Genomic DNA, 27,666 nt, shown 5'->3' on the forward strand with positions numbered 1-27,666 from the left:
AGAAGTTGTCCCTTGAATAGCTGTGCTGCATTTTGTCTCAATGTGTTGCTGGGAGGTGGGAAATACGAATAGCTTGATTACCCCAGTGCAAGTATCCTAGGTTTCCAGACTACTTTTCTGAATCCTTCTCACCTCCTCTCCTGCACATATCAAAATCAAGGTTCTCAATTATTTAGTTTTCATTTTTTTTAATGTTAGAAGGGGTTTCTTAACAGAACTATGAGATAACATCTTGCTTTTTAATCATCTTGTTCCACTTACAATTTTAATCTTTTAAATTTATAGAGTCTTGAACCTGATCTTCTCCTACAGTGGGTAGTTCTTCATTCTCCCAGCCCCTGTCTTTGCCTTCTGCATCTTGGGCAGTGTGGCTGGAGCACTTGCCAGTGAAGACTGAGGCAAAAAAGTATTTTTTCTTAGCTTAAGTGATGCACCTGATATTTGGCAGAGTAGTCCCTCAACTGCCAAGACTGCTACTTTTCATCCTGCTTTTCAGTACTCTGATTAGAATAGAAAATGCATCAGTTTAAGTCAACGAGGCGTTTGTGTAATAAGAAGAAATATAGAGTGCTTGCAGTAGGTTAATCCTGGCTAGATGCCAGGTACCCACCAAAGCTGCTCTATCACTCCCCCTCCTCAGCTGGACAGGGGAGAGAAAATATAACGTGGGTTGAGATAAGGAGAAGGAGATCATTAATCATTTACTATCACAGACAAAACAGATTAGACATGGGGAAATTAAGTTAATTTATTACCAATTAAATCAGAGTAGGATAATGAGAAAATAAAACCAAATTTTAAAACACCTTCCCCCCAACCCCTCCGTTCTTCTCAGGCTTAGCTTCACTCCCAATTTTCTCTACCTCCTCCCTCTGACTAGTGCACATTGGTGTCTGCAGGCTTGTTCCTCTCACATATTCTCACTTCTCTCTCCAGCTGAAATTGTGCAGCAGGGTTTTTTCCCCTTCTTAAATGCGCTATCCCATTGCTGATGGGCTCAGCCTCGGCCAGCCATGGGTCAGTCTTGGAGCCAGCGGGCACTGGCTCTGTTGGACACAGAGGAAGTTTCTAGCAGCTTCTCACAATGCCCACACCTCTAGCCCCCTCACTAGGAAAACCTTGACATGCAGACCAATACAGTGCTTTTTTCTGTTATGATACCATTGTTGTTTACCTTTGATTATACTATATGGGTAATATAACAGATGGGTAATATAACAGGAAAGACTTGATTTGTTCACTTGTGGTCTCTCGTGTATCGTTTTGAATTCATTTGGGGCTGCTGAGCACTGACATACAGACTGACTCTGGCAAAGTACTGGGTGCACAGTCTTTGGCACTGACCCAAATTCCATCACAGAATAAATAACAAGTGTTAATTCAGATGAGATTGTTGCTTTGGACTGGACCATATTGGGAAAATATTTGGAAGTGGAAGGAGCTGTAGATGTTTGCTTAAACAGATAAAGTCATTCCAAGAATTCTTTTATATACTTACCCTGTAACTTATTAGCTGGATTTCCTAGATTATATGCACTATCAAACTAAATAAATGCAGTGCCTAGACCCATCTTAACTTTCTTAAAGGTGATACATACACCCACTTAAAATTTGTAGCAAAGTAAACGTAGGTGTTGTTTCAGTCAGTTTTATTACTGGTATTATTTTCACTCTTTAGATAGCCCTGTTACAGAGTATTATTGCCCACCTATTGTGAGTCAGTGAAATGGAAACATTGATGAGGAGGGCAAGAATAATATTTGAACTGCTGTTCTTCATCTTTTCCTATAAATGTTTTATGTGTTTTGCTTTCATCAATTAATATCTCGTACTGATTTTTTTTAGTATTTTTTATATTCAGATGATGACTTTCGGGGTTCCTGTCTGTAACTAGTAGTGTTGCTGCATCTACTTCTTGATAGATCAATAGTTTGATAGGAAATATATGGTATTCCGATCAGTTTCCACACATAGGAAATAGCACAGCTTGATAGGAAATACCATTTGATGTATTGATTTTTTTTTTATTAATTTAGTATGAAAAATCTGTGAATTTCCAATAATTCTTAATAATTTCATTAGTTTAATTGAATTCAAGATCATGGTAGCAAATAAGATGAATGCCAGGTAGTATCCTACCTACCTAACCTGTCTTCTCCTACTCTCTTTCAAGAATGTTCTTGTTTGCTACAGCTGGCCCAGGTATTTATAATTGAAAGTAAGTTCAAAACTCATCCTTTCTGAGGTCACTGCATTTACCTTTGTGCCTCTGATGGAGAGGCAAGGTCCCAGTCTGTCGCTGTCGCCAGTCTACAATTTAAATTTTGCAGAGTCGGGTGCTGGTAACCCAATCCCAGTGCATTTTGAAGGGAAGAAGGCTGAATATCGCACCTGAAGTTTCACATCTCTAGCACAACCTAGCTGTGCTCAGATGAAATCAGTTGTACTGGAATGTTCCCAAACCATGACAGCAAGAATGTGACTTGCCAAATCAGGCTGCCTGGATGATAGTTTATAGTGAGAATACAGTCACTGTATCACGTGGTAGAAATCCTTTTTTAAACTCTCAAATTGTGGCACTTCCACATACTCTAGAAGATCCAGGAACTACTAAAGGTAATTTATGACTGGAAGCCTGTATCCCAAAATGTTATGCCCGTAAGCAGAGGTGCCTAATGAATTGCCTCACTAGTTTTCCCACGTAACACTTTGGATGAAACTCGTTTAATAGTCTTCTCTTATTGTCCTTCTCATATGTTATAAGGGGAAAGAAAAAACTATTTTCCCCTTTCTCTCCCACAAGGTTACAGACAGAAAAGAGGTATTTAAACTGGAAGCTAAGGACGCATTTTAGAGAGCTGCTATAGCTGTAGCTCATGGGAACGTCCTCTCCATCCCCACCATCTGTCCACGGCTCTTCTGCCCTGAGTTTATCTTACCTCCAGCCTGACTAGGGGAACCCTTCTTGGCTTTGCAGCTCACAGGCTTTAGCAGCCATGACTGCATAAATATGAATGAATGAATGAATATGAGTAATTAGTAATGTGGCAGCAGAGCAATTGACTGTGTTGAAACATGCACAAGTGTTTGATTTCAAGCTTCAGCAGTGAATAGACCTTGATAAAAATCCCTTTTTGTATTCCCAACCTGTATTATAAGTGCAGTCAAAACAGCTTCTGAAATCCATGCTTGCCCTTTGTGCTTTGATTTTCTTCCTGAAGGAATGAAACAAGGACGTGGAGATCATCTCGCGTCTGTGCATCAAACTATATTGCTAATATGTTGCTAATGCTTCTCCCTGGTGATTTCTAAGTCCATACGATAAAACATTTAGTAAATATTCTAATGAAGTAACAAATTATTTAATGAATAAGCCAGCCTAATTTAAAACTCTTTGCTAACAATGAGAAGTAATGGGCAGCCAGCAGATGAAGAGGAGTAATAATAATAACAACAATAATAATTTACCTAAATACAGCCAGCATTGTGTTTGGAATTGAATTTAAGGGGCAAGTTCCTTAGGATTTTTTTGTTTAAAAACAAAATATTAATTATTGGTGTATGATTTTGCTTAATACCATTTTATCTGTTTATGTTAAGATTAGTTTTCAAAAGTTATCATATTAAGAGCCTGTGATGGAGTTAATCATATGATCCTTTTGTCTTATTTTGGAGAAACTGGAAATTCAAATGGAATTAGTTTATAGAAGATCCTTCCCAAAGATAATCACCCAGAACAAAAACCTACATCATTCTCTTTTACATCGCCTTTTTAAGTTAAACCATGTGTTATTCATCAACATGCTTAGATCTTTATAGCTACATGCCTACTTTAATTAAAGGTGCCTTTTGTAAAGCACAATCCAGATAACTTTGTAATACACAATCCAAGATGAAACTTAAAGTAGTTAAGGTAAATTTTTCAGACAAAATTATTGTGGGAAAGAGTAGACTAGAGAACTAGATCTATGTAGTGATTTAAAACAAACAAACAAACAAACAAACAAAAACAACAGAGAAAAAAAAAAAAAAAGACAAATTTCACTTGTATCCTGGTGATGCAAATTCCTGACTTCTAGGGTTTTCTTTATTCCTCCAAAGCCTTTGTCATCTGAGTTTATTTAAATATATGACATGCTTAATTTGTGCGTGAAGTAATTAAAGCTCATTTTGTAAGAATAGCTTATCTAAATTGTCCTGTAATATTTTAGCTGTATTACAAAACAGTAATAATAGTTCTCTTAGTGGGAACTACCAGTCAGTTTAGAATTTTACAGAGGCGGCTCTTGTTCAATTATTGCCATAGCATATAGAATTCATAACCGTGGGACTTCCACAGTGCGCTTCTTTTTTGTGTAATATGAAAAGTTTCTTTAGATTTCCCATAGATATAAATGGACAGTGAAAATGAAGTATTTATTTACGTGTGTAATTATTCTTATTTTTAATGAGAAGGAAGTGTCATATTTCGGAATTTTGAAGACTGTTATCTACAGAAGCCATTGTGTTTGTGAATATTTGTAGTATATTTTTTATTTAAGGAGTAACATTGCATGACTGTTGACTGAAGATGATGACACTGAAACATTGTAATGTTGAAACATAATGATGAACTATTGAAGCATAATAATTATATCTATATATTTAGATGAATGAAATAAGCTAGATGGTATTTGTGACTTCAGAGGGCAGATCATAAGAATAACTGTCTGAATTATAAAGTAGGGACTTCACAAATATAATAAATATGGATAGACATTAAAGCATCCTTAAGAACATCTTCCAGTAAGACAGCGTATGCTGTGAACACCAATTCTGTGCTCCTGTTTTATTTATCAAAAAAATATTATTTTTTTTAAGTCTTCACAAGGGACATGTATGTTTGAGGGAAAAATCAGGCAATGCTGTAACAATGTAATTAATGTTCAGCTTTTTAGGTAATAGTATTCTAGAGTCTTACTGTCTCCACAATACACTAATTATAGAATAAGCAGTATCATAACCATTGCAAATACAGCATCTTCATGTTTTGGTTTGCAACCTTTTTTTTTTTTTTATGCTTCTTAGTAATGGAAAACTACCGGAAAATTTTTTTCCTGAAATTAATTATTTTTTCAGTAGAAATCATAATTCTGTCTGATACAGTGTTGGTTGACATATATATTTCCATTGTGTATCTGTATCTTAGCTGCACTGCAGACAGACTGATCTGTTCTAGGCAGGGTGTGGTACAGAGGAGATGTAGGAATGGGCTGAAGTATCCTTTATATTTGCCTTTGTATCTAGGGGAGTTGAAAATAGGCAAGAATGGAGAGAAATTTTGTATGACAATGCACAGAATTTTACGAGTTTAATGTGATCCCTGCAGCAATCTGATGCATTTTAGTTACTGGTAAGTTTGTTAAATTCTGTTTGAAAAATTGTTCATCTTAGAAGACAGTCTTCTAATCAATATTATTTCCCCTGTGTCAACAGCAACCTTTTTAAAAGCATAATTTTGGCAACCTGGTTCTGCTGATAAATTTTTTTTTATACTTAAAATTTTCAGGTTTAATTTATTCTCAGCTGCCAAAATAACTTCATAAATTGACTATCCTTAGAAACATGTTAGAAATTCTGGACACAGTCCTCTAAATTAGGCAGTCAGTTCTCTAGAAGACTAAATACTTACAATGCGATATTGAGGAGAAAAGATCCGTTATGTCAGTATGGATTTTTATATATACACACACAGATACTCTAAAATGTTTGCTTGAGGTCAGTCTGAACATGTGGGGAAAGAGAAGTTTTGAAGAGGTTGGGAAAGCTTATCTGAGAATTGTTTACTCTTAAGTCTTTTCAGTCACGTTGAATGCTCTCTACCATAAAGTGTATAAGATAGAGAACATAACATGTAAAAACAGTGTTTTGTTCAACAGCGGTTATTTAGTGCAGTTTCATTCCCTCTTTCCTCCTCCAAAGAAGAAGTTTCACCTGAAACAAATGTAAGCAAGATTTCTGGAAATAAAAATCAGGCTAAGCATGTAATCTGTTTTCTGCCTGTCTTTGATCATCATCTTCAGGTAGTAATAACTTCAGTACTTTACATGCAGTAAGAATTTAAAACCACTTCCATTTTGATATTACAGTTCTTCTATCAGTTCAAATATTACAGATGTTTTAATCACTTCATTTCCTGCATAACGATGTGGACAAACTGCTAGTTACATTTAATTATGGTGCTAATTTTTATCAATACTGTGGTCCCGTACAAATTCACCTCAAACCTCGTTGTGCCTCTATGCGACTGCCAGGTGGTTCTCCTGAACTGCTGTTTTTTCTGGTACTTGTTATTTTTTATGTGTTTGGAGGTATAAAGTGTAACGATGCATTCACGTGTGCTATCCCGAGATTTGAATTACTCTATACTACAGTCAACTCTGTTATTTATGGTGGCAATCTTGGATAATGCAGAAACATTAGACGCTGGAGTTACTGTTTGCAGACCTGAGCTGATTCTGCAGAGCTGGCCTGTGGTGTCTTTGTATCTGGTTCGCTAGATGTTAAAAGCCATTTTGGACTTTGGAAAAGACATTGCTCGTTCACAAAGGCGTTGGCTGAATTAATGTTTTCCTGGAACATTGGCATCACGTTACAGAGACAGCGAAGGTAGCTGTCACTAAGAGCTGATGTGGGCAGGCAGGATTAATTAATTCATTCATACCCTGCATAAAGATGATTAATATTTAAAAAGTGATATTTGGGCTCTCTCTGGATCTGAATTAGTAAACTTTGTTGATTCAGTCTTTCTTGCATAGACCCAGCTTGCATGTTTCTGTGTCTGTGGCATGGCTAAATATTAACTGGGCACTGATTATTTCTGAGTTGGCTGGTGTGTTTTATGTGCATTTAAAATGAAGGAAGGAGAAGAATCTTTATTGTTAGGGTGCCCTTGTGTCTTATAACTATTATTCAGAGTCCTATCAGAATTTCTAACAATTGCATCGAGGTTGTGTTAATGAGATAAGAATAACTTCAGCCCATGAATTAGCATCTAAGTTTCTAGAATGAACAAATAAACTTCAATGCAAAGAAAAGGGCTTTTGATAAATCACTTACAGAAGTGGAAGTAGAACCTTTTAAACTTAAGTCTGGTGCCATGTTCATGGTACAACAATCTTTTAAATCCATTTTAAGAATATTTTTGACTTATCAATATAATATTAATATTATTTATTATTGTAATTTAGGTCCTAATCCTGCAAAGATGTGTGCTGTTTCTTAACTTCATACATGATGAGTTGTCCTCCTGAGTCATAAGGTTACTTGATAGTAATCACCATCTATATAGAATTTTGACTTACTCTTTTTTTTTTTTTTTAAGTTTGTAAATGTAAATCTTCAACCCTTTACATGAGCTTCTTATGTACTGTCATGTAAAAATGTTGAGTGTCTTACTTTAGATGACAAATACAATAGAAACTTTCAGTCGGGTAAGAAAAAAATGATGCATATAATCTGGTTTGAAATTGATGTGACAGCTTGACAAGCTGTTTTGATAAAAGCTTTGGAGTACTGTAAATGGATATTATCTGTGTTCTTTTACTGCTGACACTCTGTGGAACATTCTGTATGTGATTTTAGACTGATTATTGTGACCATTCAACAATGAAGCAAGATAAGGCACTATTTCATGTTCACAGCATGTACTTTGCCTACGCTGTGTACTTTTCGCCTGGCAGCCTGGCTCACCAAATAGAGCGAATCTTGTTTTCCTCAGCACATTGATTATTTTTTTGGTGCTGGCATGGATTAACCGATTTCAACATTTATTTCAAAGTAAAAAATTGCATTTGGAGAGCAAGTGAACCTTTAGCTGAGTATATACTGTAAATAAAAGTTGAAATATATAAAATGCAGCTTGGACATTTCCTTTAATTCACTTTTTCATAGCTGCAAAAGCCACAGTTTTTACTCTTGCCTGTGCCTACCACCTGTGTGAGAACTTTCATGGTTGCAGATATTTATCTGTAGTGCTAGGAACTGTTACCCCTATTTTATTTTAGAAAAGTAATAATGACTTTATATATGCATTGTATATGCAGTATAATGCATTCCTTCGTCTATCTTTTTGAGATGTTTGAAAAATAATTTTAAATATTTCCTTTCTGTCATAGATGTGGTAGGTTTTTTTTTTTTTTCTTTCTGTCTTTCCTCTGTGTTTTTCAGCAACAGATGAGTGTATTTTCCCTCTCGCCACCAAAGAGTCAATTGTAACTTTTTTTTCTTCTCCTGTGGTGCATTGATCCATTGTATGTTTCCACTGTTGGTTTTCATAACATAGTTTCACTTTCTTGCCAAGTCTGTCCCCTGAAGCCTTTCATATCTCTTCTGTTTCTCAAATGTAACCTTTTCTGAACACTTCTTTTTCCCCTCACTGTGCCTTCGGAACACCTCACTCACAGATACTGCGCACGATGGGCTGCTGGGTGGTTTCCTTGTAGCCTCTGCAGCCTCTCTGTGCTTTCCGAAGTGGATGAAAGTGGGTCTCAACGTTTATTTGCTCAGGCCTAGATATTATTCTCATGTTTGGTCTGGAGAAAGTACGAAGGAAGCTTTCCACCCTGCTGCTGTTCCACTGTGGTTTGTGGCGGGCACCATTGCCCACATGCGTGTTCAGCCGTTTTATGCCTCGTTTCTTTGGTAGCAGTGACTCTGGGGACTGAACGTGAGGAATGATGATACACCTGGTCGCTGCACATTTTGCTGTTTAGGTAGTTAGACAGGACGGTAAAATAGGTGACACGACCCCTGCCTGCACCGTCTGGCACTGTCGGCTGGATCCCACTCATCGTTCCCTGCCTTTTCCAACTGCAAAACCTTGGCCTAGAACTGTAAGCTGCAGGACTGGATATTTAAAACGTGGGATAGGCCTAGTCAAATCGTGACAGCTGACAGAATTATTTTGTACTTCTGTTTGAATATGAACTCCCACTCCTACTGTTGTAATATGCGAACAATCCTTGGAGAAATTTGCCAACAGAAAAATACTTGTGTTCTTTCAAGCAGTTGTTCACCACTTTAAGCCTGTTTCTGTTCACTTAATAGCTGGTGAATATTGAGAATGTAACCGACGTCTTTTTCTACATTTGTAATCTGAAAAAAAAAATGCTTATTCTTTACATGCAGTGCTACGTTATTGGCTTTCTTGGTTGAGCTTCTTAAGAGTTCAGTAGCCATGCAAGAACAAATGCTTGGTGGAAAAGGCTTTCTAGTCATTGGCTACCTTCTTGAAAAGGTACGTTTCGAGGGTTTTTTATCTTTGTTCTTGGTATTTTAACTGTCATTGTCATATTTTCAATCACTTAGCTCAAAGGACTGGTGGAATAAAATGTATTTGTGATATAAGATATTTTTGATTTGTAACACAGACTGTCTACAGGAGTCTTTCCTTCTTCCTTATTCTCTTATACAGCAGTATTCAAAGAATCAGTTTTCTGGAGTTGATTCTGTTTGTCTAACTTATGCTTTTACTTTAGATCTGTTTGTGAATCACTTTAAAGTATTTTTCTTTGTCCTTCTTCACTCTTTGTCCCCCAAACTCTTGTTTAAGAAAGTTCTCTTGTTCCTAGTTTGTGCAATCATATCATGGACGTGTCATAATTTAGGTTTAAATTTATTTTTTGTTTGTGTTTTAAAGAAGAAAATCACTAAAATATATTTCATTTCTGAGAGAAACAGTTGCAAAGGGAATTCCCTGTACTTGCTTATTTTCAGACAGGCTGAGCAGTTATCACAAAGCTGAGGTTCGGTTCAGATGCTTGTCTGAGGAACATTAGCTGCCTCCTGGCCCAAAGCCCTCACAAAACCCTGTTACTGTGATTTAATAATCTGAAAACAAACTACTGTCAGCTGTACTAAAATAGTAGTACTCTGATGATTGAATCTCATGGCTCTGACATTCTTGAATGTCTACTACTATATTTTTCATTAGCATGAAGTCAGTAGAACAATCATTTGAGAAAAATTTATGATCAATGTTTTGTGTTCTGATGGTGAAATTAAATAACGATAATGTCACTTATAAAAACATACTGAATTTTGATGCAGAATGATAAGTAATTTCTCTCATTCTGCTCTCTATGTTATTTTCAGTGAGGGAAATAAATTCTTACAGTAGAAGGGCTTTACTTTCACTGAAGTAATACCTAAAAGCAGATTATTTTCTGTGCTTCTATGCTTCTATGTTTCCTACGCAAGTGTGATTTAGAATATAGAAGAACTAGTGTAAGGTGCTGGTTTTTTTTTCCAGTGGTAGGTTTTCTTATGGCATAACCAGAGAGAATTTACAAAGCTGTTAGCTCCAGTTATGTAAGTTGTATACAGGAAGGCTAGTGAGCCCTCATGGAGATGAATGGTTTATGCCCATTGAGTACATCAATTTAGAATGTTGTACATGAAATTTAAAACAAAGCTTGCATACTATTCTAATTAACACCTCCTGCAATCATTAAACTCAAGGTATGTGACTAATTAAAGAATTTTGATTGATTTCTGTCACAACATAATTCTTACAGCATATGCTGTTTTCTGGGCGGTTTTATGCTATATTCTCCTTAACTGCAGTTTTTCAAAAGGATATATTTTATTTTTTCAGCATATGTTTATATTCAGTTGGCACACATGGCAGGAAAAAATCCTTTTGTTATTATTATTTTATTATTTTGTTATAATTTTATTATTTGTAAATTATCTGTTGTTCATTTGCATGTGATCAAATGCTTCAGAGAGGACAGAAAGCTTTTTTTTACTGACTTGAGCTTCAGAATAATATTTTTGTTCTTATTAGATGCAGACTATTTATTGTGAATTGTGATGTACAAGCCAAAGGAAACTCAGCATCCATGCTGAACTTCTATTACTGACAAATGGACTTCACTTCTAAAAATAACAAATCTGCATACTCCCAGACTGTATTTACAGCATTAAATGTAATTGAAACATTCTGTAGAGAAAGCAATGGGAAGGATATTTAGTGTTTTTTCCTATTGACTTTTGCTAACATAGTATATAAAGAAGTTTGTCAAAGTCTACATGCCATGTTACTGCATAGGAGCAGGTCTCAATAGTGATTTTATAGCATATGCCATGAAACTGAAGGACTCTCTTGAAATTTGAGGAAACCTCAAACCCAACTCCTTCAAATCCCTACTTATGTTTAAGAAACAAAAGCAAGTCTACCAGTAATGTATGTTTACATAGAGACACTCAATTTCAGTAAGACACATAATTAACTGAATAATGAGTTAAGGTGAAATTCTCAAGGCACTGTGCTGTAAAATGTAGAATCCTGACTGGATTATAATAAAACAAAACCAAAGAAAACCCCAAAAAAGCAACAAACAAACAAACAAAAAAAGAATTTAACCTCAGTTATTGAAGATCATTTTTAACCTGTTAAATGCAGCCATTAGAAAGACCGTGAGTATTAGAAAGTATAAATTGCTGATAATTTTTTCTTACTTTCCTTTCATATTCAGTGACATAAAAACATATGAGGTTGCATGTATTTAGTGAAGATGAGCCTTGTGAAAATATATCTTCATATTTCTGCTATAAGTATATTAAGGAAGACGGGGTTTCTTTATCTTTGTTCTTTCTGATTATTTTTCCTCAGTCATCTAGAGTTCATATCACCAGAGCAGTTCTGGAACAATTTTTGTCATTTGCAAAATATTTGGATGGCTTGTCTCATGGAGCACCTCTACTGAAGCAGTTATGTGATCACATACTTTTTAATCCTGCTATCTGGATACATACCCCTGCAAAGGTAATTGTACACTTGAATGACGTTATGACTCTCAATGAAGTGAAATATTAGTGTTCTTTTATACCGAGGTACTTAGATTTCTAATTTTTTTAATTATAAAACGTTGTAATAGCAAAGATTTTTCAGATCATGAAGTCTATAGTCCGCTTAACTATATTCTCCAGTGTCTTAAGTTCCTAAAAGCAATTACATTCTTGCCTAAGGTTCTGGCTAATTCTGTTACAAGACTGTTTCTAGAAATCTAGTCCCTTTTTCAGTGGTTGCATTACATTGTTTTCCTAAAGATTAAGCATAAAAGTATGTGTTTTTAATTGTAAGTAAAAGGTGAAATATCTCGTTACACATTCACAAAAGCTTTCATTTTAATTTATTTGTTTTGGTTTGATAAAAACTATAAAATGTTATCATTAGTCTCTGGTAATAATGAATTAGTTGTTTTCCTAAATAATCACAGTTGAGGAATGTGGACCAAAGTGAAAAGAGGCATGGTCCTAAAATCTGAAAATATATACTTTTAGTATAAGAAGCCAGAATACAAAACAAATGAGTACATTTATAATTTAAATCATAGAATCAGAACATTTAGTTTGGAAGGGACCTCTTGAGGTCATTCCAGGTATCAGTCCAGCCCCTGCCCTAACTAAAGTTGTAATTATTTTTTAGTTTTTTATATCATATCCAAAGCAAATCCTAAAAAAAAACCCTGCAAATCAAGGTTACTAATACAGAACTTAAATTTATGTGGATAACTGCTTCGTTCTTCAGGTGCAGCTATCTTTGTATACCTACTTGTCAGCTGAATTCATCGGGACTGCTACGATCTATAACACTATACGCAGAGTGGGAACAGTACTGCAGCTAATGCACACACTGAAATACTACTACTGGGTGGTTAATCCTGCTGATAGCAGTGGCATTACTCCTAAAGGATTAGGTAAGTATATTGCCTAAGAAAGGAAATAGAGGCATTTCTTGTATGGGAAGATTTGTGATGTATATGTGTGAAAGCTCCTTGGGTCTGTAGAGAAGAATGTAGGTAAATGGCAATAATCGGTATTAGTGGTCAACAGTGGGAGGACCATGCAAGTACTGTTAGTGTATCATACACCTCGGATGGTAATTCCTTATGTTTATATGTATTCCCAGAACATTCCAACTCTGATCTTCACTTGCATAGCATATACTTTTGTGGGCATATTTTAGGAAATATATTAAAATCACTGATTTTTCTTCTTCTGCAACGAAAAGGAAATATTAAGTCTATTTCGTATGCCAAAGAAAGCTTTGTGGGTTTTGACTGATTGGTAGTGTTAAGTGACCTTGAAAAGACAGTGGAAACTTCTAGTTCTCATTGATGAGATCTCTGAAGCTGTATTTCTAGCTTCATAATATTTTTTTCTTTGCCTTTATAAAATATATATTGATTTAACTTTGCTCATAGTCATGCACTTAGCTTAGCCCAGGAAGCACTGAATGACAGCAACGACAAAATACAGTAATACATAACGGCTAAACACTGCATGTAACAGATGTGTATTAACCAGAGCATCAAATCATTTTAATCCTATATACTCCAGATGTAATGTCATTACATTTATCTGACTACTTGTGTAAAGCAGGGAGGATTTGGCTGAAAGTCTCTTAAAAAATTAATTGATATAGGAGACCTTATTAATTGTCTTTATTCTGTAATTGTTACTGTCATGCTGAGTAATTGAATAATTGGGGAATGTTTTAGTGCTGTCACATATCCAAATATTTAAGAATGTGACATATATAGCATGTGAGTTATTGGATAATTCTTCACTTGTGAGCTGTGTGCGTAGGGCTGTTCTTCAATACTATTTTTAAAATAAATAAAAATGGAAGGAACCATTCTTATCCTAGATTAGGTATCCTAATAGGTAGTGAAGTTGTAACTTGTTGAGGCTCACAGAAAGAGCTGCTGTTGGAGCTGGGATTGCATTTATAGTTCTCTCATAATATAATATTAGATGAATTGTATTTTTCACAAAATCATTGAAATTTGCTTTTAAAAAAACTAACAAAAGCACACTGCTCTCTCTTCATTCGAATTAAAAGTTTGTGATATCAGATTATGAAAATTACCTGTGTTGGTTACTTAATTAGCTTGAAATTATTGTCAGTGATAAAATACATTTTCCACTTTACACTGATTCTGGATTTCCTCTGCCAAAATGGAAGTCCATTTTTGGTACCTACAATGAAGGTGTCTCCATCTGAGCTAGACGTCTGCTGATTATAGACAGTGGAATGCAGGAGTCAGTTGCTCGAATATGGGTTTCTAGCATTATTTTAGTCTCTGTGGGGCATCCTATCGGCCTTTCAGAAGGATGCAGGTGTCCTGTGCATCCTGCATCAAAGCTGCTTGTTCTGTGTAGATTTTTTGGATACCATATATCCATCAGTTTCAAGCCACACTGATATGTATGTTTAGGAAGCTGCATCCTACCCCTAGTCAGCTGAGCTTTAAGAACGGGTTAGTTTGAAAGGCAGTTGCTTTCTAGACTCCGTTGGCTATATTGATGAGATCTCCACTGACTTCGGTGGAGGGTCAGAAGCTGTTCTCACGTGATGGCAATTACGCTGTAGATGTCTGAAATTAGAGTGAGCTGAATCCTGCCCTGGGACTGACTTCATCTAGCTTCATGCTTTCAGAGCTCTACTCTGTTGAGGGTTACGCTGTTGTGCTGCCCAGGTACGGTTTTACCATCAGACAAGTTGACCATATCTGAGGAAATAGGATGTTAAAACCTCAGCTGATCAGCTTGTAATACTTAACTTGTATTTATGACTGTTGAATGACCAGCTGTCGGGAGGTTTCCAGGTGTCAACCATATTTACACCCAGAGAGACCTGGAAAATTGCTCAACTAGTTTGAGACTGTAATTCTGATAATATTGTCTACTTGTTATTGCTGTAATTCTTTTCGAGTTTGGGGTTTTTTTGGAGTTTTGGTTTGGTTTGGTTTTCTTTTTTATTTAATTAAAGAATTCCTGTACTTCTGTGTCATGATACTAGTACCTAACAACACTTTGAAAATGTATTGCATATTACAGACTTCCCTCTGGCTAGGCTTGCTCTTTTGTGGAAACAGTGTGACATTTATTTTCTGTAGGAGGTATGGCTTCTTTTTGTCTTGCCCAGATCTGCCTCTCTGCAGTTAGCTGTATTTTTTGAGTATTAGTATGTGTAATACCAGTTGAATAGCTACAAAAAATATATATAATGTATTCGTCAAAATCTGAACAGAAGGCACAGGATACACTAGGACACAAAATTAGGAATGGGGAATGAATCAGTTAACTCTGAATTAGCATACATATGGCTGTTTTACTTCCCTATCTTTTTTTCATTCTTACCTATTTTATGGATACAGCACATTTTCTTCTAATTTCTGTCAATTCCAGACAATATTCTGTTTTTCTCATGAAGGCAACAAGGCAGGTCCCTGAAAGGTAATCAGATAGTGCAAATTGCTGGTTGCTTGATGTAGCAGTAAGACAACAAAAAAATCACTATTACTAAGGCCTTCACATAGTAGTATGAAAGGCGTTTGATAAACTGTGAGGCCATCCACATTTTCAAAATATGTATTATTATAAACTGTATCTGAATTTTTCAATTTTTTTCTTTAGTTAGATTTATAGATAAACTTCACTTTTTACAAGGTTAATGTCAACTTTCTTCCTTGTTCCTTATCCTCTTCTTTCATCCCTATTGTCTAGACTGCAGAAAGTCCCGTGTAATTCATACAACTATAAGAAAGTATTTTGTAGTACTCTCTTTTCCTGTCTGTAAAAATGGCTTTCCCTGTGCTGAGCTGAAGAATGTTGGCTTATCAGGGAGGAAGATCAGCGACATAGCCATAGGTGTGCAAATCCAGCGCAGCTATGGAATTTTCTCTATGCAAATCAGCACTAGGACTTTTTCTGCTATTATTTCATAGGTAGCTTCTGCTTCTGATTAATACAGCTGTAATAACTGTGGTGATTTGCAAGCAACTGACTGTGGAAATAAAATAATTGCTGAGGTGATGGGTTGCTAAATTTAATTTCATATTAACTTAATTTAATATTAGTTTTTTATCAAAGTCACATTAATTACTTTCAATTGATAAAATTTTTGAAAACTTTTCAAAATGTTTAATCACCTGGATATTACATTGCTCTTCTTCACCAGATGCTCTTTCTTTCAACATTTAGTGCAATTTGCCAACGTGATATGCAGGTCTGGCTGATTCAGGCTTATAGTCTTACAATACTATCAGTAGCTGTAGTTAATACGCTTAGTGCTTTTTTCTTTCTACCTGTTTTCAGCAACTCGTAACTTCACCAATCATAATATTTCAAAAAATTTAACTGTTCTAGGATTTTGATTTTGTTTTGATTTTTATTAGCCTGCATACAGCCACTGCTGCCACATGTAGCTGACAAGCTTCTCATTTGTTAAAATGTAGAATAATGTGTAGAAAGAAGTTTGTAAAATAAACTTACACTGTAAAAATACAATTATGTGAATGTTAGAGTTGTTGCATTTTAAGTAGCATTTGATAAAAAAACAGGACCCAGTGTCTATGAACAATAATTTTACTGAAAAAAAAAAAAAAAAAAAAAAACAAACAAGAAAACCCCAAACAAACAAAAAACAGAAAAATGTCCTAATGTGAGAAGATGGCATATGACATTCCCTTATCAGAGGCAGCTGAAACTCTTAAGTTGTCATCAGACTTTCCAGATCTGAAGAAGACTTTAATGGAAATCTTCCCAATATCTGAAATTTGAATGTATGTGTTACAGTGTCTTCAAATAATTTGCTGTCGTATTAGAAAGTAAGCTTATTCATGCAGACATTTTAGTAGTGTGATGTTTTCTTGTCTTCTAGGCTATTGGTTTTTATGCAGAGATACTGAAACACTTTTTAATACTAGTAGTTTGATTTACTATTACTTACAGGCAGTTACTCTGCTTCAAGGTTTTATTGCTTTCCCCTGACATAATAAAGTACAAAGTGTGTGAGTTTTCTGTACTGACAGTTAAGTATACATTCTTTAAAGCCTAAGTAGCTCACTATTGAAGCTTCCCATTTGCCTAATGCTGTTTGCTTAAAAAAATGAAATTTTCCCACTTGCTTCTCCTGGTATTCAGCTTATAAAATATGAGCTGTAAATGTTTTAAGGTATTTAAAACGCTCAAATATTTATTTCAAATTTGGTTTTTTATCTTCTCTTCCATTATTGCTTTCCTATTTCAAGCTTGTTTATCTTCTTCAGTGAACCCAAGAATACTAAATCGGTATTGTTTTGTTTCCATCCAAAGTATTAGAAACACTTTTTCAAAATGTATACTTATCAGCTTGCTTTATGATTATTCTTAATAGTTTTTACATTTTAGATATAGATCCATGTAGTGAAGGCAAATTTTCTGTTTAAAATTATAAGTTTTACTTTCTTTTTGTGTGTTGCGTTTGTGGTTTTTTAAATTAAATTGACAGTTTTAAATAAGTGGCAGGACAGAAGTGTTTTATTAAGACCATATTAAAAGTAAACTTGTGAAATAATTCTTATGGCAGGAAGAACAGAAAAAGCCAAACCAACTTCCACAAGAAAGAATTTCTAAACATTATTATATTCTACATTTTACAGCTGAACTATGGTTGTAGCTATTCTCTTGATTTGCCATGTGCATGCCTTTAACGTTTTGTTAAATCATACAGAATAATACAGATGTGAAGTTGGGAGAAGATAATAGGGTTGCCCAACAGTCGTAGCATCTAAAGACACAGTGAAGCAGGAAATTGAGTTAAAATTATTTAAAATTATATTACTTCTTTCCATAATTATTTCCTCTTGTGGATTTTGAGAATGAATAAGAGGGTAAGTGGGGAGGGATTCAACTCTTCACCTTGCTGTGGTAGATGGTGCATTTCAGTGATAATACTTCAAGCTTCCAGAGGCATCTTAGTGTTATGTTACCAGTCTTTGCTCTTCTTTGATGTTTCCTCTTTTCAAAATACGTACTAGGCTGAGAAAAGCCAGGCTGTGATTGTCTTTCAGAAGGAGCAAAACACACATACATTTAATATCAAAGCAACAGAGAATAATTTAAACACGCTTTTTTATTTCCATCTTTGGATGTTTACTAACTGTTGCATAGTTTAATTTCTTTATTAACCTTTTTAAAGAAAAATGAAACATTTATGCGCTTAAAAAAATATGTTGCTGAATTAATTTGATGTAAAATTTCTGTAAATTTAAGGAAGAGCTTATTAGAGCCCACCAGGATAGTTATGTCTTGAAAAATCTTCATTAGAATTACTTACCAACTGCATGGCATTCTCTGAAAATACTGATGGACCAACAGTAGTGCAGTAATGAGAAGGGATAAAGTGAAGACAGTAACAGAAAAATGAACTAAATATTGTGGAGTTTTTTCCCTAAGAAAAAATAACTTAGGAGACTCAGTGTTAACAACTCGTAGAGATGTACTGAGCTAAACTGTAATTTTGGACCTTGTTACAGAGCACCCCAATGAAATACTTGCAATGTCATTGTTATACGAGAGAAATGTTCATTTAAATTCCAAACTACTGAGTAGTGTAGTTCATTCTTGAGCTGTTGGTCAGGCATTTCTGTTTCTCTCCTAGTGTTTCCTGTGTGCTTCCCAGCTCTTACTCTAAACGGACCTTTATGAGCAGTATCTTGCCTACCCCTAGAGAATGCATGGTTGTTAATGTCCAAGTTAACTCACATTAAATAGAGTTTTCAAGAACATTTCTAATGTCCAGTATTTTTGAACATGAGCTAGAAGAGTAGGAGTTATGAAAATAATTATAAGAAGAAAGTAACTATGGTTTTTGTGGGTAGAAAAAGTTGCACAGTTACTTCAACGGCTGGGCTAGAGTGGAACTTCATTCTCATTAGCTTTGCAACAGTAAGAAAAAGCGTGTCCTTCTGTGATCCACATGTTATTTGTGCATGCATGGAGATCAGGTTCTGCTATCTGTATCATGTTTTGTTAATTCAAGGAGTAGAAAAATCATGCTTTTTACATATAAAAAACCCAGATGGAAGAATGTTGTGTGTTGTTGCTTGTAGAACTGATAGCACAACATTTTATTTCCAAATACAGGATTAGAAATCATTATTTTTATTATTCAGAACTCCCAATCATTTTTTTACACCAGTACTGATTGTACTTTGTGAATATGTTTACTTATTCCCTCTTAATTAGTTCTGGTTTATGCCCCTATAATTGCTCTGTGCTGCAAGGATGAATTGGATAATTTTTTTTCATTTATTTTTGTCTGCATAAAGCTGGCTAACTCCTCATTATGAGTGTATATTAAAAAAAAAAATCTGATGCAAATCATGTGCTATCTGAAATAAATACATACATAAAGAATCTAAAAGCAGGAAATGATTTAGTGACTCATCCTGCTGTGGGATAAGGGAGGCATCCTTTCTCTTCGCCAATTAACAAGAATGTTGCTATTTTGTATTAGAGACTTATGGTTCCTGTACCAGATCCTAAAAGGGTTATCTTTGTTGTTGATTTGGTTTGGGTTTGGTTTTAGTCTTCAGTCGTGCCGTTTATCAGCTTGTATGTGTGGTGACACTGAATTATCTATATTCAGTGATGGGCACAAGGATTAAAAAACAGTAAAGAAAACTACTTTCAGTGTTTGAGTTGAAAAACAAGATCTACTTGTCTCTATTTACCTCACTACGTGTGTGTATAATGTATATTTTTTAATTATAGCATAAATTATACCATTGATTTGTCAATAATGCATTTTTTTAAAAATAAATCTTCAACCAGTAATAAAATTCTTCAACTAGTAATGAAGTCAAGAAGTGTGGTGATGTAAGAGTTACAGTGGCAAATCCATTTTATGTAGCTTTACAATTTCTCAGATTAATGAATTCCATTCAGTCTGTATCAGATGACTGTTGCATTACTGTTGCTGCAGTCCTTTCTTCCTCTCTTTGTAGCTGTCTGCCGATTACATAGCCTCCAGTTTCTCCAGCTTCTCTTATTTTTCTCGATCAGTCCTCTTATTTTTTCAGACTACTGAAGTATTTTGGGTAGAGGCTGTCCCCTTTTTCTAATTCTAATGCAGTGAAGCTTTAAGACACAGCCAAAATACAAGAGGACAACCAAATACTGAAGGACTGAAAGAAAAAGAACTGTTCTGCCTGCTTTGCACATAATCTGCAAGCAACAGCTCCTTCAGTATCTTTTGCATGTTGGAAAACACTTTTCAGGGTTCAGAGAAACTAGTGGGTATGTGAATAAGAAGTATGAAACTTGGGTGTCTTTGAACAGTTTCCCGATCAATGTGGGATATCTTCTTTTTAATCCCTCCTTAAAATTTCTGTTACAGAAATGCTTTGCAGAGCTCCGCATTGTCTTAGTGTTCTGATTTCTGTTTCCATAATTACAGTCTTCCAGAAAAGACAAAATGCCTCAGTTTTTAGTCCTGGTTTTCAGATATTGTCCAATATTGAATCCCAACAAAGTGTAGGAGGGAGGAGGGTGTGTGAAGAAATAGATCTCTGTGATGCAGTTAGAGGAGTTGAATTTGTATTTGAATTAGGGGAAAAAAAATAGCTGTTGGCTAGAAGCACACCACTGTCATAAAAACATATTTGATGTAGCTGTAGCTAGTACCAAAATATTCTACTTATTTCTGTTTTTACAATGGGAAGTAGATGTTTCATGGTGCTCTTAGAATGTATGGTTATAAACCTGTTTCTGTATCTTTAAAACATATCTGATAGATTTATTACAACAATATCCTTACTGGTTTTACACATGGTGGTGGGGAGAGGTTGAGATTTATTTGCTTCTTTCTGAACAATACCCAGTTCTCCTCTCTCCACTCCTAAACAGGGAAGAAAAGTAGAGAGGATTAACCACTCCTTTTGTTCCTGCTAGTCAAACAGATCTAACTTACCTTTAGGTTTGCCCTTTTTGCAGACTTGAATTACTGTATGTACCATCAGTGGCTTCACTTCAGAAAGTAGCACTGGAGACTATAAAAAAATCTTCCTTAAAAAATTGCATTCACCTGGATTGGAGACATAGAGTCTTATTAATCTTTGATATGTGTTTGTCAGCGTAAGATGAAATAGTTGATGAAAAAATGAATGAGGCTACCTTTATTTTCACTGTGCAAAATTTAAGACTGTTTATGGCATGCATTGTTTGAAAAGTAGGAATTTAACAAAGTAATCACCAGTTCAACCTTAACTGTTTATGAAAGGGGAGAATCAAAAACACAGTAGCACAGGTTTCGAGTGAATAAAGTGTTTCAGACTCTGGTTATTTTTTTGATATTTTCCTCATATACTTCCTTAAGCACAACTGTTTAAAGTATTATGGATTACAGATTTTAATATTTTTTCTAATTTAAATTTAATGTTTTCTGTAGATGGTAGTTTCTCTTTGGTTAAATAATTTCAGTTTCTGCTACAGGTAATGACCACTGGTAGTATTTCATTAGACCTTTCTCTGTTGGTTTTCATTCAGGTGGTATTTAACATAAATGGCTTAGTTATTAACCAAGTTGTTATCATGTATTTTAGGTGAGATTCAACTCTGCATTCAGACCCTTTTAAGTGTACATGTCCACAGTGTAGCTTGTAACGAGGTGTTTAAACTGCCGTTGTTTTCAGTGGAATTCAACACAGTGTAGTCAATAGAACTAATAATTTTTATCCTGAATTGAGCATCAACATTGGGTTGGTTGAGTAGATCCAGTCAAGAAAGATAGTAGTTGCTTATATTGGGATTGGAAACTCCTGGCTCATATGAAGACATCTACAGAACAGATACCTTAATTCAGTTGTATGAGTTGACGTGATTACTACCTTTCATCTTCCTGTGTCTTTTTTTTAAAAAAAAAAAAAACAATATATATATATATATAGTTTTCTTTTTTTTTCAAATGAAACATCACATATGTATATTGGTGCTGTGATTCTGTGTGATTCTAAAAGGTTATAAATGATGTAATTTGCAAATATGAACTTTAATATAATGAATAGAATACTAAATCTGTTGTAGGAACTGTAATTTCCTTAAGAAGCAGCCGTTGTTAAAGGAATTAGTTTGTTTAAAAGTGGTGTATTTCGCTTCTTCCAGATGGTCCTCGGCCCTCACAGAAAGAAATCATATCACTAAGGGCATTTATGCTTCTGTTTTTGAAACAACTTATATTGAAGGTAAAACAGTCTATTCCAGATGGAAAACACTGAGATCTGTTATGTACATGTAATGAGATCTTTCATTTGTAATACCTGTCAGGTATTGTGTCTGTTTTTGGTTTATTTTAATGTTCATGTCCATACTTCTAACCAACATAAAGGTAGTAATTCCATACAATATTTCTTACTAACCTCACCAAACTATGCCATATATATTTTATTAAATGTACTTGCAGAAGTAGTATATGATGCTACAGAACCTTTCAGGTATTTAGGCTTTTTTTTTGTGATAGTAGATAGTTGCTTGATTGATCAATTGAAAAAGGTAATGGTAGTTGTTAAGCTAGGTATTCGTTTATCCTTTTTTTTTTTTTTTTTGCTTCTACCACTGGCTGAAGTGGTCTAGGATTGTGTTTCTCTGTTACAGTTGAACACTAGTATTTGAGGTATTATCTGCCATTTGAACTTAGGCTGAAAGTATTTTCTGTCCTGGCTTACTCCTGTTTTTTTCTGTTCTAACTTGGATTGGAAGACTTGCAGTATTAGTTTGTACTATCTGGGGACCCACGTTATAAGAATCCTTTTTAACAGGAATAGAGGGCTGACTTCATACTTTTTGAATTGTCAGTGTGATAAGGAAAAGCAATGGAATTAAATGGATAGTCTTTTGAGTTTAAATAGAAAAAAAATGTAGGATTATTTGACTTGGTCCAAGTTTTTCTTGAGTCAAATTTAAAGAATGTATTTTCTCTGGATAATCCCCCTCTTTTTTTTTTTTTTTCTTAGGATCGAGGAGTGAAAGAAGATGAACTGCAGAGCATATTAAATTATTTATTAACAATGCATGAGGTACATTTCCATACTTACCTATCTTTTACTGTAACCAATTGTACCAGCTCTATGGGAAGCCTGCTGTTCAGGTTAGTTTGTAGAATAACATTGATGCTTGTCATACAGGATGAAAATATTCATGATGTGCTGCAGCTGCTAGTGGCACTAATGTCCGAACATCCAGCATCCATGATACCTGCCTTTGATCAGAGAAATGGGATACGGTAAGACAGTGAAGTGAGAAAATATCTTAAAAGTAGTTCCAGTATCATCACTCTCCAGATTGCTTCTTTTACACATAAATATCACACTTGCTGATCTTTCAAATTGCAATTTTATTAACATAGGCTATATATTTTGTCAAAAACAGAGTGGTTTTGATAGTTGGGAGGAAAAAAATTTCCTCTTAAGGTTATCATTATATTTGAAGGTAAATATACTGTTGTACTTGCTTCTCAGTCTAAAACAGAATAAGTAATTAACATGATGCATCAAAAAGCCAAGTATCTATTTCAGAATAATTTTGAATATTCTGTCTTTGTATGTTTGACATAATCTGGAGGGAAGGCGATGAAAACAAGAGAAATTGTGCCCTAACCTCTCAGATTCTCTCTGAAAAGATTAAAAAACTATCTTTGAAAATCATATGTTTAACTGTTTGACAGTAAAATTAATAATTGATAATTCCCAGAGAAGTGGTGGTTTTGTTGTTTTCTTACGCCTAACTTTTAAATGCATTTTTTTCCAGAAATTAATAATTTTCATGTTAATCATTTAATATTTAATATAGAATTTTATTTTGTGCTGTTCTGAAAATACTTTGGAAAATGCAAGGGGCATGTAAAACAGGAGAGGAAAAAAACCCCCATCTACTCCCTAATAAATTCAAGCTCCTTTTTGCCAAAATACTAAGATCTTTGTACTAATACTTGTACTTAAAACTGTTTGAATGACAGTTCTAGTTGAAGGCAAGAATCCTTGTACTCACAGTTAGGACTTTGTTTTCTGCCTATAGTTGTCTGTATTCAGACAGAATTCTATTCCTGACACCTTTTGAAGAAGGGTAAGACTGATCTAGAGGATTTAAGAGATCTTTGTGTAACAGTTGTGATACCAATATTAAAATTGTTTGATGGTGCAGTCTCTGTGTTTAAAAGTCTGTGTTGAAGAAGTGGAGAGAATGCACAGAATTGCAACATTGTAAGTATTAAAAAAAATTCCTTGCATAGAATTAGGGGTTTGCTTGCTTAAGTTAACAGAGGACAAAAGCCTCAGGTCATTTGATAATGGCATAAGTCCTTTCGAAAGAAGAATATACTGTCTACTAAAGCACTCTTTAGTGCAGAAAGACTAAAAAGAATGGCTAAAAGCTGAAGATCAGCTAATTCAGTTGGGAAACTAAAATATAAATTTAAAAATTTGTTGAGGAACAGTCCAGGGGAAAGGTAATATGTTCTGTCTCTCAATGCCTTTAAATCAAGGCTGGTTTCCTTTCTGAAAGACTGTGGAGTTTGTACTTAAACCAATCATATCAATTAAATAAGTAATAAATGAATTAGTTACATTTTGGGGCCTTTTTTAGCCAGGATTTGAAAACAGAGGGTGTATTCTCTACTTCAAATTTTCATGCAGTGAGGATGTTGCTTCATAGGTGTATATAGGCTTTTGTGTAACATATTGCCATATTTTACTTTTGACAAGAGAGTTTTCAGTATAAACATTGATTAACAGTGTAAACCTGATTAAATGCAGGTGCCCTATCCTGTGCAGAAAGGATATTGAATAGGGTTTTTAAGAACGAGAGGAAATATTCAGTAGCATCCAGATACTCCAGGAAACGCCAGGATGTGACCTTATGTGCTCCAGTCTGCTTCCCTTGTCTTAAGCCACAACTGCTCAGACTGTCTTTTATTTGGTTGTTCCAAGGTAGAAGTATAAGATAAGGTTGTCACTGTCTATTATAAAACATCGAACTGAACCAGATGACGCTATGTCTCTAACCTAAAGCACTGTGCCTGGTGCTTTCAGTATATCCTTCTATTTTGTGTAAACTGCTATTTTTATAGTTTTATTCATTAAGAAATATCCCTATTCAGTGAAATACAATCTGTATGTGTGGTGTTCCATAATAAACTGAAAAAACTTGTTGAATTTGTTTTTCTTTTTTAGAGTAATATATAAGCTATTGGCTTCCAAAAGTGAGAGTATATGGGTGCAAGCTTTGAAAGTCCTTGGATATTTTCTTAAACACTTGGGTCATAAGTAAGTATAGTTTTAAAATTTTTAGTGGTGTATTTAAGTTCACAATTCTTACTGTCTTTTTGTCATGATTGTTGTATATTCTTTGACAGTGTTTAGAAATTACTTAAAATAAAATTGTTATGTATTCTGATTAATAATTTGCACACCCTCTTAGCTTTATACATTGGGATAAAATTAATTTTCCGGTTAACTTGTTACTACTATGACATTTGAAAAGATGGAGTGATTGTCTGCCAAATATGTGATATGTTGAAATTCAAGTCTTAAAATGATTGAAAAACCTTTTTCCAAAAGTATATTTTATAAATGTATATTGCATGTTCAGCTAAGGATAACAGCAAACATATGAGTGTCATAAAAAAATTGTTTCTGGAATTTTCAGTGTCTTTGCAATAGAAGTTTCAGGGCAGTACTTTTAAAAATAGCTTTAAAATGATGGGAAAATGGAAGAGAAGAATATGTTATTCACATGGGAAAGTTTCAGAAGGAAAAGCAAACAAAGTAGCCATAAAAAAGGAGGTAAGGACATACCCCTATGCAAGAAATATTCCCATTTAGAAAGAACTGATGTCATGAAATAGACATACTTAGTCTCATCTTCCGTATTTTGGTGTTAAGGAAGAATTAAAAAGCATGCAGTGCTGCGTAACCTGCTGCTGCTCACTCTTCCCCATCTGCATGTGGTGTTTAGCTTCCTGCTGAGGTTTAACCCACAGTGATATTCCAGTGGGAGACTGCTGTATAAAAATTAGCCGTGTGCTTCACAAGAGACAACTTCATGTAAAACCTCCTTAGAAGGGAAAGTAGCTAGGAGTCCAGCCAGAGCGCGGTATTTCTAGACACGCTTTTCTGCGTAAGATCAATAAAGTATGACTGTATAATTGAGAGACAGTTAGTTGAGAATATGTTCCCAAATGGGCTTTTTCTTTTGGGATCCAGCAAGCCAAATAGCGTTCTGGGAATTAATAAAGCAAATTGATAGTCCACTCAAGAATCTCCAAGGGATTTTCAAACATTACTTACTAAAAATCATTGACATTGACGGGAGTTGGATTAAGTCAGATACACCAGATGAAGGTTTGACTTGTGCAGAAGCCTGGTTGTGTCCAAATAAGTACATTTGTTTAAAATACTTATTGCTTATCAGTAAATCAAGTAGCAAACTCTGTCAATAGAGCCTTGCAGAAAAAGAAAAGTGAGATTTTTCAGAAGCTGAAGTTCAATTTCCTGGTCCTTAGCATCTACTTGTAATTATGGATGTATCAGCGTAGTTTCCATTGTTAAATGAAAATAAGTACTTAGCACAAAATTAACTTTATTTTTCATGTAATTTAAGTCATTCAAATCCGCTTGATTATTCTGTGTAACTTTCAAAGTTGTTTTTTTTTAATTTTCAGACCTCTGAACATACACGTAAATGTTCATATTCTATGTAGATTTCAGCAAGTAAAAATGACCCCCCCCTTTTTCTTACCTTGCAGCTCATGCTTGTGAGTTGTGCCTATGTGTGCATATGCATGACTTTATAAAATTGTAGTCAACTACAGGAAATTTTAAGTGACTATAGAATTATACATCAAATTATAAATCACTTAAATTTCTGTTTCACAGTACAGGAAATAGGAATTCTATTTTAATGCACTAAAGCAAAATTGCATACAGAGATGTTACAATGTGATTTATGAAATCTGAACCAATACTATAGTATTAACAAATGTACAGTTACAAAACCAATTACCATTGCTGTAGTTCATATGTATTAATCACAGATTAAGCTATAGAGTGGAGGTAATTGATTCTTAGGAGAAGTGACCAGTAATATATTAGATGAGAGTCTAAATAACTTAATTGATATTTCTTTGTGATCTGTGATGATAGACTACTTTGTCTAACCTTAACAGTTGGCAAAATCCCATTCTTTTCCTTCTCTGCCATCTTTGATTCTTTCTATGCCACCACTGAAATCATAGTCTGTTATTTACTTCTGGTTTTTATCTGCACATTTAGACCTTCCAATGAATTTTCACTTCCATGTGCTGTATCATAGCTCACAAAGTTGAATTCCTGTAGTTTTTCTCCTAACTCATGAACTCTCTTCTGTGCACACAAGAGTATACTGTTATAAGTTTTTGCCACTCTCTTTTGTGGTTATTTGAAAACTATAATATAATGTGTTAATTTCAAAAGTTCCGAATGAATCTATGTAATTTAAACCTGTGTTATTATCATCAATAGTCATGAAAAGGGAGTTTCTTAGCATTTGAATAAATAAAAATATACAGAAACTTTGCTGTATTTTATCTTATGTCATATTTTTCTTCTGCTTTAATGTAGATTATTAATTATTTTGAATAATGTTTTGTATTTCATATTCATTACAGTGGTAGATAAATGTAATGATGCAATTTATGTGAAGTATTCTATTTATGACGTTATATCCAGTTTTAACAGAGTAGTGTTTTGGGATGGATGGAATTCCCTACTGTGAGATGCTTTCTTCTCAACTTTTTAAGAATTGAGTAGTTTTGATCCT

The 27,666-nt window shown here is 34.5% G+C and overlaps 1 protein-coding gene across 9 annotated transcripts in view; it reads left to right on the plus strand.

The window, feature by feature from the left end:
• NBEA (neurobeachin) overlaps positions 1 to 27,666 on the plus strand; it is a 518,250-nt gene that overhangs the window by 139,430 nt on the left and 351,154 nt on the right. For all 9 annotated transcript variants that reach the window (XM_042793382.1, XM_042793373.1, XM_042793375.1 and 6 more), the window contains exons 11-17: positions 9,169 to 9,277; positions 11,657 to 11,809; positions 12,575 to 12,743; positions 21,979 to 22,058; positions 22,827 to 22,889; positions 22,998 to 23,095; positions 25,041 to 25,133. In XM_042793382.1, the coding sequence (XP_042649316.1) occupies positions 9,169 to 9,277; positions 11,657 to 11,809; positions 12,575 to 12,743; positions 21,979 to 22,058; positions 22,827 to 22,889; positions 22,998 to 23,095; positions 25,041 to 25,133 (765 nt within the window). The remainder of the gene's footprint in view (positions 1 to 9,168; positions 9,278 to 11,656; positions 11,810 to 12,574; positions 12,744 to 21,978; positions 22,059 to 22,826; positions 22,890 to 22,997; positions 23,096 to 25,040; positions 25,134 to 27,666) is intronic.

This window comes from Tyto alba, unplaced genomic scaffold, assembly GCF_018691265.1.
Source record: "Tyto alba isolate M040663 unplaced genomic scaffold, T.alba_DEE_v4.0 Super-Scaffold_2, whole genome shotgun sequence".
In the NCBI taxonomy this organism is placed as follows: domain Eukaryota; kingdom Metazoa; phylum Chordata; class Aves; order Strigiformes; family Tytonidae; genus Tyto; species Tyto alba.